The 13478-nt window shown below is 43.3% G+C and overlaps 1 protein-coding gene across 2 annotated transcripts in view; it reads right to left on the bottom strand.

Moving 5' to 3' along the window:
• Positions 1 to 2338: 2338 nt before the first annotated feature.
• The window catches only part of Pde8a (phosphodiesterase 8A), a 154317-nt gene continuing 143177 nt past the window's right edge, over positions 2339 to 13478 (bottom strand). The window contains exons 19-22 of one of the 2 annotated variants that reach the window (XM_045145454.1): positions 13202 to 13334; positions 8452 to 8619; positions 4414 to 4543; positions 2339 to 3518 (exon numbers count right to left, since the gene is read on the bottom strand). In XM_045145454.1, coding sequence (XP_045001389.1) covers positions 3412 to 3518; positions 4414 to 4543; positions 8452 to 8619; positions 13202 to 13334 — 538 coding nt within the window. In that variant the 3' untranslated portion in view covers positions 2339 to 3411. Of the gene's footprint in view, positions 3519 to 4413; positions 4544 to 7127; positions 7392 to 8451; positions 8620 to 13201; positions 13335 to 13478 lie in introns of those variants that run through there. The other variant, XR_006636234.1, reaches the window with a different exon arrangement.

The raw sequence follows: 13478 nt of genomic DNA, 5'->3' as shown, positions 1-13478 counted from the left end.
CACAATTCATTCACCAGCGGCTAGAGGCAATAAAACTCCATCAGGTTGAGATACATTACCACAGGCTGGCAACTCAGGAATTAAGTTCCTCAGATGACCCATTGCCACCTCCTCTGCCCTCCATGTGACCAATGACAGGTAAGATCTCAGACTGACTGAAACAACCTAAGATAGGCCATGGAGTGGGTTCCCAGAGAGCTAAACACATGGTACCCAGTGGCGGGTAAGATCCCCAGAGGGGGACAACCTAAGACAGGGGCCATGGTGACTAATGCTCTTACAAAAACAAAAGGGGGAGATGTTGGGCCTTGAGAGGCATGGGTGTGGGGCATAGTGGAACTTCCTGAGCCTAGCTAAAGTTTGGTGATCTGCCTCTGGCCAGCTAGGACTCAGCAAGACACCTAATGGCTTCTTGCTTGCTACTTCTGCCCAGGAGTTGGAATTATCATTTCAATAGTCACAGTTTACTATTGGCCCTTACCTCCCCCTCCCCCAGTCCTAGAATCCCCACCTTCATTCCCAACATTATACAGGCAACTGCTTGTAACAATAAACTGAGTTCGACAAGACTCCTGACTCAGTGTGGTTTTTTTTCTCTGGTGACTAGGAGAGGTTCTGAGTTGTTTGACATTCATCCTTCTTTCTCAACCCCTTGGGAGGAACCAGCGGGCCTGGTCCCTCCTCAGCACTACCTACCCGCTGGGGAGGAGCCCGGCACAGATGCCCAACATGGTGCATGCATCTGGAGTTTGTCTGCAGTGGCAAGAGGCCCTGACACAACCATTTTGTCTCTCTCTCCTTAGATATAAAAATATTAAAAAAACATGTTCATGAACTATCTCTATTTCTTCTCTGAAGAACTCTCTGTTCGGTTTATCTCATTTTATTGATTTATTTTGTTTTTCGAGGTAGGGTTTCACTCTAGCTCCGGCTGACCTGGAATTCACTATGTAGTCTCAGGGTGGCCTCGAACTCATGGCGCTACTCCTACTTCTGCCTCCCTAATGCTGGGATTAAAGGCATGTGCCACCACACCTGGCTAATTTTATTTTATTTTTTTTGAGGTAGGATACATGCTAGCCCCGACTAATCTGGAATTCATTGTGTAGCCTCAGGCTGGCCTCAAAATCATAGTGATCCTCCTACCTCTGCCTTTGAGAGCTGGCATTAAGGGCATGTGCCACCACACTGGCTTGTTTAGTTCTCTCAGTTCTCTGTATACTATATATATCAATTTTCTTTTGCTTGTATAGGTTGGAACATTTGAAATCTGATGATGATGTCTATCAAATCATGGTGACCTTTCACCCTGCCTTGGCTAAGAGTGCCTATCTAAATCTACTGTCCCTCATGGATCTACTGGCTAGGCACAAGTGCACCTCCTTCATTCTATTTCCATTATTTTAGCCTTTTTTGTATTTTCAATTTTTTGTCTCTGCTGTTTGCTTGTTTTTCACTGGAGGGTGTTACTTTAGCCCAGGCTAACCCAGAATTCACTATGTAGTCTTGGCTTGGCCACAAACTCACAGTGATCCTCCCACTTCTGCCTCCCAAGTGCTGGGATTAAAGACATGCACCACCATGCCTAGCTTCTTTTGTGTTTTAAGTGACTCTGTTGTTTTCCAATTTACAAATTCTCTCTTCAGATATTTTGTCTATTCTGTTTTTAGTTCTCACTATATTCTTACCACTAGAATGTTTCATTTGGTTCTTTTTCATATCTATTTAAAAAAATATCTTGGCTGGGCATAGTGGTGCATGCCTTTAATCCCAGCATTTGGGAGGCAGAAGTAGGAGGATCACAAGTTCAAGGCCACCCTGAGACCACATAGTGAATTCCAGGTCAGATTGAGTTAGAGCTAGACCCTACCTTAAATTCCATATTTTACATACTTTGCTGTTTCTCACTTCATGGTGGCTGAAGTGTTTTTAATTTCCTTTTTCCTAGCATCTGGGAAGGAAAAAAATATAGAAATAGTCTATCTAGCTCAGCTACCTTTCTTTTTTAAATTTGTGCATATGGCAAGCAAGTCCCTTTAACCACTGAGCCATCTCTCCAGCCCCAGCACACTTATCTTATACAAATGTTTGATCCTAGGATAAAAGAATCTTTGTTTCACTAGAAACCCTTCAGGCCTTGTCTTATTAGTTCTCCATAGTGACCTGACTTATCTGAATGGGGCACCAGGTCATTTAGTTAGTGATATGTTCTATTAATGAAGGTATGCACTTTACTTAGAAAGACTATGAATGCTCTTAGAGGAAACATCAAAGAACTGGCAATAAACAATCTTAAAAACAAATAGTTTAATTTCATTTTTTATCTGGAAGAAAATACAAGTTTAAAATGAAACTAAAATTTTGACATATCATCAAGTGTCACTTTTATAGTATTATGCTTATTCAAAATGTGAAGATATAGAACTTTTACAAATTTCTAGAATCAAAGATTCCCACGACAGATGAAAACATGGTGACTATAAAATGTTAATCATTAAATTTTCAATGTTTGCTCTTTGTTTTTATAGGGCATATTTTTAGAAACAGTATAAAATAAGGCAGACTTTTAGAAATTCCGTTAAAAATTTTAGGAAAAATGGTGACATTGTAATTTTTCTCTGAGGAATAACCTTCAAATGCACCAGATTACTGGCATGTTTCAGTGCCCAGGTTCTGGATAATAGAAGCCACCTTCTCTGCTAGCTCTCTAGACTGAGACCCACCAGGGAAACAGCTTTTTCCAATTAACATCACAGAAAAGAGTTTTACAAACACAAGTACTTCTATAATTCAGTAAAAATGTATCCTTTTATATTTCAAATGTACATTATGAAAATAAGTCTGTACACCAAGTCATGTGTATTTAATGAATGAATATGAATCATGTAAATTTGGTCATGGCATTTGAAGTTGGCTTTGGCTTTCAAGTGTTTTTAAACTCATAGAAAATATTGAATAAAATAAATAAAATATTTAATAATTGATAACAATCAAGCTCAAAATTTATGTCTCCTTTGCTTCTCCATCTTGAGGGAGGTCACTTTCAGTAGTGTTCCCGGGTGTGAGCACAGCAGCTGCAGATCTCACAGCCTTGGCTCTGGGAAGTGCTGCAGGAAACTGGGAGGACTGCTGCTTTACAGCGCTGCTGACAGCTCTGTGGGGCCCCAGACCTGTGGTGACACAAAGCTGATGCAATTCTGGGGTTTGGGGTGCCTTTCTGAAGAGCCTCTGCAGCAGGCTTGTACTATGGCATTGGATGGTGGCCACAGAAGGTTGGTCCCTATGTGCTTCCTGTCACAGGCTCTGCAGATGAGGGAATGGGTCTGCCTAATACTGAAAGGGCTGAGACTCTGGGCTGTGCTAGGGGAGTGCGAACAGGAGAAAACCTCTGGGCCCAGTGAGTGCCCCACACTATTCTGGAGGGGGTCGGAGGCTCCGCAGGTTCTTTTCATCCAGTCCTTTCCAGTATTTGAAGTTGTTGTCCAGGTGCTGCATTAGGTCAGGCAGGTCCACAAAGGCTGTTGAGAGAAAAAGAGAGAGAGAGAGAGAGAGACATATACACAAATGGGATATCCTTTCACAGTCCTTTATGGTTTAGTCTTCCTTTTTTTTTTCTTTGACAGGATGGAATCCAGGCCTTGTACATACTTAGGGAAGCTTCTATCTCTCAGATGCAGCCCTGAGCCCCAGTTTATACTTTCTAATGATAGCATGTTAAGAAAGAAGGCCAGCTGGGCATGGTGTTGCACACCTTTAATCCCAGGAACTTGGGAGGCAAGGGTAGGAGGATCAATGTGAATTTGGGGCCAGCCTAGAACTACAGAGTGAGTTTCATGTCAGCCTGGGCTAAAGAGAAACCCTACCTGGAAAACAAACAAACAAAAGGCGGCCAGAAGGGTGTTGGTGTTGGTATATCAAGGAGACCAGGGCAAACACCAGGGGCTGGAGCACAAGGAAACCTTTCTCAGCCATAGCACCTGCCCTGTCTCCCTGAACCTCAAGTGTGTGTCCTGGATCTCCTCCAGCTCTTGGGGTTGACACAAGGAGATGGGGGAGGAGGAGTAGCCTTGGGATCCTCTTGATAGCTTTTATTTGACAGGCTTGCTGACCCAACCTGGAAGTCAAATGGAAAAGGAGAATGCCATGCCCAGAAACCATCCCAAGCTTGGGGTGTACAGACCAAGTGGGGCCTGAGTACAGCTGGGGATGGCAGATGATAAGGAGATCACGCAGAAACACTGGGCTTGAATCCAGGCCCTTCTACTGCTAGCCTTTGACTCTAAGTTCAACTCTCTACCTTTAGGGTGGGGCATCTAGGACACGTTCTTTCTTCTAATTCCACCTTGAAGGTCTAAGACCCACACACCAGTTACTATTTAATATATATTTTCTCCTTAAAAGAGACATGCTTACCATCCCAGGCATCAAACATGGCTGTGATGAAGTAGTCAATGAAAGAGATCTGAGACTTGGGGATGCTGCAGGTGTTTCTGTCAAAAACTGGCATCACCACAGGCAAATCCTTCTCCTTCTCTTCATCAGTCTGCAAAGCAGAACACTTTGTGATCTCAGGACTCCAGCATCTAACTTGGCCCACCTTGGAGCAGCTCCACCCACAGACAGCATCTCCAGAGCAACCAGTGAAGAATTGGTCAAGCGAGCCATTTCTGACAGATACCGAGCTATTCTCAACGTGACCTTGAACTCACAGCAATCCTCCTACCCCTGCCTCCTGAGCACTGGGATTAAAGGCATGTGCCACCACGCCTGGCTAAAATGGTAATTTTTACTACACAAAACCAAATATGCTCATCAGCTTACCAAACTGGCTGCCATGTTTTACACACCTTCAGTAGTATATCAAGTCCAGCTGTCTTACATCTCAACCAGATTTGGTGGTGTCAGGGGTTTTCTTTCCTTTTCCTTCCTTCTTTCCATTTATTGCTTGCTTGCTTGTGTTTTGTTGAGACAGGGTCTCATGCTGACTGTGCAGCTAGAATGATGCTGAACTCCTGACCCTCCTGCTTCCACCTCCCATGTGCCGGGGTTGCAGGTGTGTGCCACCATGTCTGACCTCAGTGTTTTCAACTTTAGGCCATTCTGCTGATATGTGGTGGCAATTCATTGCGACTTTAATTTGAATTCCCCTGATGAAGCAAGGCACTTTTTCAGGTACTAACTAGGCATTCATATTATCTTTTGTAATATTTACTCACTTCTAACTGGGTAACTTGTCTTGCTACTGTGGTGCACTTCTTTATATGCTCTGGATATAGTCCTTTGTCAGAAATCAGATTTAAGTAAGGCCTGCTTACTCATTTTCTTTGCTGTGTTTGGTTGAGCAATTTTTTTTTTTTTATTTTGATGATGTTTAATTTCTTACATTTTCTTTTTATGGCCCTTGCTAACTAAGCTTAAGGAATCTTCATCCATTTCTAAGCTTCTGCTATTCTGCTGTGGTTGCTCTAAAAGCTTTATGGCTTTAGCTTCTCTAGTCATGCCTGTGACCTCCTGGGAAGTGAGAGTGCTCTGTGGTATGAGGCAGGAGGAGCTGGGGTTCTTTTTGCATCCCAATGCCACTTGCAGAAAAATTTTTACTTTTCCTATGCCTATGTAAATGTGGTCTGGTTCTATTCTGTTCTACAACTGTATTTATCTGTGTTTGTTTTTTTTTTTCATTTTTGAGATAGGGTCTCACTGTAGCCCAAGCTAGTCTCAGGGTGGCCTCAAATTCATGGTGATCTGCCTACCTCTGCCTCTCAGTGTTGGGATTAAAGGCGTGTGCCACCACACCTGCTGTTTATCTTTATGCCGGTACTATTTTCATTACCGAAAGTTTTGAGGCTAATTACCATAAGCATAACAACTTTGTTCTTCAAGTTTGCTTTTGCTTATTCAAGGTCCTTCACATTTTCATGTGTAATTCAGACTCATTTGTCAAGTTTCAACAAACAAACAAACAAACTGAACAAAACAAAAAATCCCCTGCTGGACTGGCTGGCACTGTGTTGAAAGGATACATGACCTGGGGAGAGCTGAATCTTAACCTTTGTGCCTCCAAATATGTGATTGCAGGGTAGTTCCCAATTTATGCAAGTGTTCCTTAACTTTTCAGTAATGTTTTGTAAGGTCTGGACATCTACTGGAAGTAAATTTTTGCTTTTTATTGCTATTGTAAATAGGACTGTGTGTATGTCTTTTTTTTTTTTTTTTTTTTTTTGTTTCTCAAGGTAGAGTCTCACTCTAGCCCAGGGTGGCCTGGAATTCACTATGTGGTCTCAGGGTAACCTCAAACTCACGGTGATCCTCCTACCTCTGCCTCTGAAGTGCTGGGGTTAAAGGAGTGTGCCACCATGCTTGGCTCAGAACTGTTTTTGCTATCATTTTTCTCATTGCTTACTGCTGGTATATAAAATACAACTGGGGCTGGAGTGATGGCTTAGCAGTTAAGGCATGTGGCTGCAAAGCCAAAGGACCTCAGTTTGAATCCCCAGAACCCACATAAGCCAGATACACAAGGGGGCGCATACGTCAGGAGTTCATTTGCAGTGTCTGGAGGCCCTGGCATGCCCATTCTTTCTTTCCCTATCTCTCTAATAAGTTAAAAAAAAAAAACTTTAAAATACAACTGACTTTTAATTAAGTTATTTTTATTTGTTTACTTGAGAGAAAGAAAGAGAGACAGGCAGGCTGAAAGAGAGTGAGTATAAGCAAGCCAAAGACTCCTGCCACTGCAAACTCTAGACACATGTGCCCCTTTGTGCATCTGGCTTTACTCGGGTACTGAGGAATTAACCCAAGGCCGTATTACTTTAGTATATTTTAGACATCTATTAAAATTGGTCTAATAGCTATTAAACTATGATGACTGCTACAGGGTTATAATACAAATCCTTCTTGTTTAACTTGAGCTAGTATAACATTCATGTCAAATATTTAAGCCTCAGAACCATGTGCGTCAATCTCTTCTCTAGCTGTTCTGTTGTAGCTGTCATGTACCTAATAGTCACACAGAGCATGGAACCTACACTGCAACGTGAAAAGCTTTTCTTACCGTAGTCCTATGTATTTAGTACAGAAAAAACGTAGAGAACAAGTAATTCTTGTATAGCTGCAGAGATATTTACCATTTTTGGTGCTTTTTATTCCTTCTTGAAGATCCAGGTTTGCATCTGTGAACACTTCCTTTCAGTCTTAAGAACTTCCTTTAGCATTTCCTGTATTGTAGGTTCACTGGTAATGAATTCAGTTAGTGTTCCTTATCTGAGAATGTGCTTATCTTGCCCTGATTCTTGAAGGATATTCTCACTGGATATAGAAGTCTGGGTTGATAGTTTTCTTCTAATAGCAGTTTAAAGATGATGTTCAGTGTCTTCTGGCCTTCAAAGTTTCTGACAGAAAGTCAGAAAACATGAGAATGTGATTTTTTTCTTGTAAGACTTGTCATTTTTTTTTAATGATTTCAAAATATTTTTTTTTCTTAAGTCTTTGGTGCACACCTTTAATCCCAGCACTTGGGAGGCTGAGGTAGGAGGATTATCATGATTTTGAGGCCAGCATGGGCTACATAATGAGTTCTAGGTCAGCCTGAGCTACAGTGAGATACTGCCTCAAAAAAGAAATTCTATTAGGGGCTTGCTTGAAAAGCCTAATGGCTGGGTTCAATTCCCTAGTATCCATGTAAAGACAGATGCACAAAGTGGCACATGCATCTGGAATTTATTTACAATGGCAAGAGGCCCTGGTGTGCCTATTCTCTACCTCTCTGCCCACAAACATAAATAATTTTTAAAAAAATGAGCTGGGCGTGGTGGTGCATGCCTTTAGTCCCAGTACTCAGGAGGGAGGCAGAGGTAGGAGGATTACCGTGAGTTCAAGGCCACCCTGAGACTACATAGTGAATTCCAGGTCAGCCTGGGCTAGAGTGAGACCCTACTTCGAAAAACAAAACAAAACAAAATGCTGTGGCTATTTGACTATGGCATACCTCACAGGGGTTAACCCTCACTGTGCTTTTTTTTTTTTAGGTTCTGGGGCTCAAACTCAGGGCTTTGTGAATTCTGAGCAAGTGTTATTTTACTGAACTACACGTTAAGCCTCACTGGACTTCTTAAATCTATGTACATATATCCTCTACCAAATCTGGAAAAACCTTGTCCAATTTATTTCCTTTCTGCCAAAGAGACTATGAAGGACCGTTAGCTTCCTTAAAGTGCTTTTAGGAGAAACCTGTCAACCCAGATTCCATATCAAGCAAAGATGTCCTGCAAGATTGAAGACAAAATGGACACAATTTCAGATAAACAGAATTCATTATCAGTAAATGTGTAATGCAAGAAATGTTCTTCAAGGGCAGAATTTCAGAGTTCCATTTCTTTGTTTCAAGTCTACCAGCTCGTGGTCCCTGTCTGTGTGCATGTGTAGCAGGATATGTAAGAGGCAGTTTCTTACCTGGGAAAAATACTCTTCTGAAATGCGGGCAGCCCACTCAATGCAGTACTCCAGGGGCCGGCAGGGGTTGGACACATCACTACACTTAATCATCATTCGTTTAATGAGAGCCCGGTTCTCTGGAGTCTTGAGCATAGTGTCTATGGCTGCCTGGTCCTTGCCAGTTTCCTGAACCATGAGTAGAACACAAAGCAATCAGTAGGGGCACTCTGTGCTAAGCCCTCTTACTGCTGGGGTCCTGTGCGCACAGGAAGGCTCTAGTCAGATGTACAAGTTAAGAGTCTCATAAGACAGTGCAGGAGATGCTTTGAGCACTGAGCTTGGCCTTTCACCATACCAGGAGGAAATCAAGGCCCAGTGAGTTCAGCAAGACAGACCTAGAGGGCAGCACTGGGGAGTAGCTGGTCTGACCTCCTCCTCTCTTTGACTTTTTCTTTCTTTTCCCTTCCTCCTTCCCTTCCTTTCTTTCTCCCTCCCTCCCTCCCTCCCTCCCTCCCTCCCTCCCTCCCTTCCTTTCTCCCACCTCTGCCTCTGAGTGCTGGTATTAAAGGCAGGTGCCTCCACGCCCAGCTTCTTTGTCTTTTTCTTTCTTTATTTTAACTGTAAATCTTTCTTATGGTTGCCTTTCCTTTAGGCTCTACTCTCTTTTTGCCCATTGGATAGCATTCAAAGGCTGGTTTTATCTTTTTAGGATATTTATTAAAAATTAATATACACTAAGAAAGGGGTTCTCTGGACCATTAGGTTCCCTTCTTTTTACAGCCCAGTTCTCAATCCCTCCTTGTGACAGGTGCTTTGGGAATCAGCTTTCAGTGAACCCAGACTGTGTCAGATGTAGTGATAGTTCCTCATTCTGCCCTAACATCTGTGATATACAAGTACACAAAGAACTTATCTTTGGATCTGCACTCACAAAAAGATCCTGTGGGAACCATGGAAAGCATCATTACTAGTACATTTTACAAACAAGGGCACTGGAATTATGAGTGAGGTAATTCATTCACAGCAGGGCCACTATCAGGATGGAAGATCTACCCTGAGTCTCTGACTGCTCCCATTCTGATGCTGTGTCTTTAAGGAGCTCCCAGAATGGAGACTCAATGGGTAACAGGACTTCTGCTTGCTGGAGGAAGAGAGAGTGGCAAGGCAAGAGCAATGACAAGGATCCCAGCAAGCAAGTCTCCTCACTCTGGAGCAGCCTTCCAAAGGAGGCATCATGTGACTTTAGTGCACAAGAACAGTCTAAGGAGGAGAACAGACCCATCCCCAGGGGACAGATGGGCAGGTGGGCTCCAGAGATGAGGCTGCTCAGTCTTCTGCAGAGTACAGGACGACTGCAACTCTGCAGCTTCCCTGGGGTCTTCAAGCTCCTGCTTTCTGCTACTGTCCAGCTTCCTGCCAGCCCTCCCAGTGACTCCAGTTCAGCACTGCCAACCTGCAAACAATCATTTCCTATGGCATTGTCTCTGCACTGACTCACTGGCTAACGACTTCCAAGTAGTGACCACAGAGATGAACAACAGACTGTCATGCTGAGCAGAGAATTTACCTCAGTTTTGGACAGCCACAAACTGATGGAGAAAACCATGTATGTGGTGTCATAGGTCTAGCCAAAGGTAGTGACAAATAGCACTACCCAAGATGACAGGAAGGAGACAATAAAAGAGGCTGGAAAGGCTGCCTTTGCAGTAGCTGTCCCTTGGGAAGGTGGTGCAGAGAGGGGCAGGCTGACACACTGGGAGAATGGGGAAGGGTGAGGAAGCAGAGTTTTCCACAGGCTTCACATCATGTTCAACAGGAGTAAGGGTCAAGGCTGGTACACTAGAAGGACAGTGAGTAAGTAGCCAAAGGCCACAGCCAAACAAATTAGAAGTACAGCAGTTGTGATCCAAGCCTGAGAGGTAAGCCATCCTTGTGTATGTCAAACATCTAAGGATTATGACAGGAGACAGGGAGGGAGAGGGGTAGATCTGTGGGCCTCATGGCGAGGCTTGATGAACCTAAAGGCTTCACACAGTCGATCTGGTATAATGAAACACCAGCCGGTGCCATGCCTATGAATCCTGTCTACACCTTGAGGCTTGCCATCCCCATTTCATAAGCAAAGTGGTAATGCAGAACTAGGATGTGACAGTGAGGGTCTCCTTCCTAGCCAGAGGCTTAATGTCACCCTTGCCAGGTAGCTGTTGATTCCATGCCTCAATTCCAGAAAGGAGGGCAACAATATCGTCACTGCTGCAACCCCAATAGAGGGTCCTTTCCAACCTACTTTCCTGCAAGGACAGCTTCTGCTACCATGGAGAGTGCCCATTAGCAGGTGGCTGATGAGAGCCCTCCAGGGCTCCAATTAAAAAACGCCCAAGTGGAGGGAAGAAGATATGTGTAATACAGGGAGAAGGAATTGCCCACTGTATAAAAAAATGTCTACATCTATTTGCATAGCCTATTTTTTCCCTACCATTTTTTATATTTTAAACGATTTTTCTGTTTGTCTTTTGAGGTAGGGTCCCAGGCAAGGCTGGAACTCTGCAATCCTTCTACCTCAGCCTCCAGAGTGCGGGTATTAAAAGGCATGAGCCACCAACCTCATTCAGCTAAGTATGGTGACTCACATGTGGTAATCTCAGCACTAGGGAGAGTGAGCTCAGGTACTAATGGTTGTGAGTTCCAGCCTTGTCTAGGCATCAGAGTAAGAACCTACGAAAGAAAGGAAGAAAGAGAGGGAGGGGGGTGGGTGTAGTGGCGTACGCTTTTAATCCCAGCACTCGGGAGGCAGAGGTAGGAGGATAGCTGTGAGTTCAAGGCCACTCTGAGTCTACATAGTAATTCCAGGTCAGCCTGAGCTAGAGTGAGACCCTACCTCAAAAAACCAAAGAGAGAGAGAGTGAGTGAGAGAGAGAGGAAAGAGCAAAATGATGGCTCAGTGGTTAAAGGCACTTGCTTGTAAAGCCTGCCATCTCAGGTTTGATTCCCCAGTACCTGTGTAATGTCTGGATTTTGTTTGCAGTGGCAAGAGGCTCTGGCATGCCAACCTTTCTCTCTCAAATATTTTTAAAAAATTTAAAGGAACGACTGAGATAGCTCAACATCTCAATACCCATGTAAAGCCAGATACACAAAATGAGGCATGCATCTGGAGTTCATTTGTAGTGGCTTGAGGCCCTGGAGTGCCCATAATAACTTGCTCACTCCCTTTCTCTCTACTTGCAAATAAATATTAAAAAATAAAATAAGATAGGATGGAGGAAAGGAAAGGTATGAGGAGGGTTAATCAAAATTTAAGATGTTATAAATAAGTCATATGAAAACCTACTTCTTTGTTAGCCAATAATATTTATGTTCTTTTTAAAAGAGAGGAGTTGCTGGGTATGGTGGCACACACTTCTAATTCCAGCACTCAGGAGGCAGAGGTAGGAGGATCACTGGGGGTTTGAGGCCAGCCTTAGACTACAGAGTGAATTCCAGGTCAGCCTGGGCTAGAGTGAAACCCTACCTCAAAAAAAAAAAAAAAAAGTTTGGGTAGAGGTACCCAGTGGAGGTGGATAATGGTGCACCCAGAAGCCATAGGCTGTTATTAGAAAAATTTCAATGCCAGAGGTGGGATACCTTCCAGAGAATTGTTGGTTAGGGAGGCCCTTGACACCTCCAAAACATTATAGGCTATTGCCAATGTTCTTGGTTGCTCACCAGAACTAGATAAGACCCTATTGTTGAAGACTCCATATTCTTGGGCTGTAGGTCACTGAGAAATCAAGCTGGAGATGAGATGAAAGCCTCCTCCCTGTTGACTAGCTGTTAGAGTGCTGGAAAGACCTATGCAGCATTTACCTTTTTGGGAAACAGAGGTCACCAAGGGTGTTAATTAGCAATGGACCCTGCAAGTTTTACAGCTGCCCAGCTAGGCCAAATTTGCCAACTGGTACAATAGTGGCATGTCTGTTATGGGGGAAACTAACCGCGTTATTGGACTGGAGGGCCACTCCACTGGAGGGAATACATGCCTGGTACTGAAAGCCTAGTCAATAGCCTATGGCTAGGGAGGTCATAAGCCCTAGGAGAGAGATAGCTACTGTTGTCTGGTAAATGGATAAATGGATATTATGTCCACCAAACTGCCCTTTAAACACTTATGTTTATGCCCATATATTAATGTTACTCTCACTTTTGGTTAGAGAAGTTTCTATTTTCAGAGGTGGTGACCACTGGGGTGACTCAAAGCTCACCACAGCAGAGAAGTAACAGGGGAATGTTTCACACCAAGGCATCTCTATCATACCCTTCAAGGCTCTGGTCCATTGGGGAAGAGGTGGTGAAAAGAATGTAAGAGCCAAAGGAAGTACAGGACTACTAACAATGCTGTCTTCTAGAAACAAAATGGCTATGATATTCATGACCTTACAGTGCTTGACACTACCTACACAAGACCTTTATAACAGGAAGAAGAAACAGTGACATCACAATAGAAAAGAGACTAATTAGAAAGAAGAAGGGATTCAGTTGAGGGTAGATTTAGGAGGGAAATAAGGGGGTGCTGGGTGTGAATTATGGTTTACTGTCTATACTTACAGAAGCTGTCAATAAGAAGTCTAAAAAATGGATAAAATTTACAAAATAAAGCAATAATTAAAAAGGAGAACTAAATTCAGTGCACTCACTGAGGCTCCCTGGCTTAAGATCTCCTAGTGTGTGTTCTTCATAACACAGGTGTGAAGGCCCAGACTCTGGTCCTCTTAGAGTAAATTACCTTTACCTCATTTTCTTCTAGTGCTGCCAATGGTTTGGTGATGCTGTTGATAAATTTGTTGACATGTTCGAAGTGCTTTGTCATTTCTGTGGCTAGGACCATGTCAATAATACCCTGACGCAGTGTCCGGTAGTCATTCCTGTTTCAGGTGACAAATGAGAGGCTGCTATAAGTTACTGACCCAGACCAGATAGGTTCTCCTACAAACAATCTGTTATTCAGGATGTCTGGGTACTGCAGCTATAAGTTTAATGCCATTGGAAGTCACACTTTAAAAGAATGT

The sequence above is a fragment of the Jaculus jaculus genome, chromosome 3 (assembly GCF_020740685.1).
Source record: "Jaculus jaculus isolate mJacJac1 chromosome 3, mJacJac1.mat.Y.cur, whole genome shotgun sequence".
NCBI classification, from domain to species: Eukaryota; Metazoa; Chordata; class Mammalia; order Rodentia; family Dipodidae; genus Jaculus; species Jaculus jaculus.
This window is presented reverse-complemented; position numbering and strand designations above follow the sequence as displayed.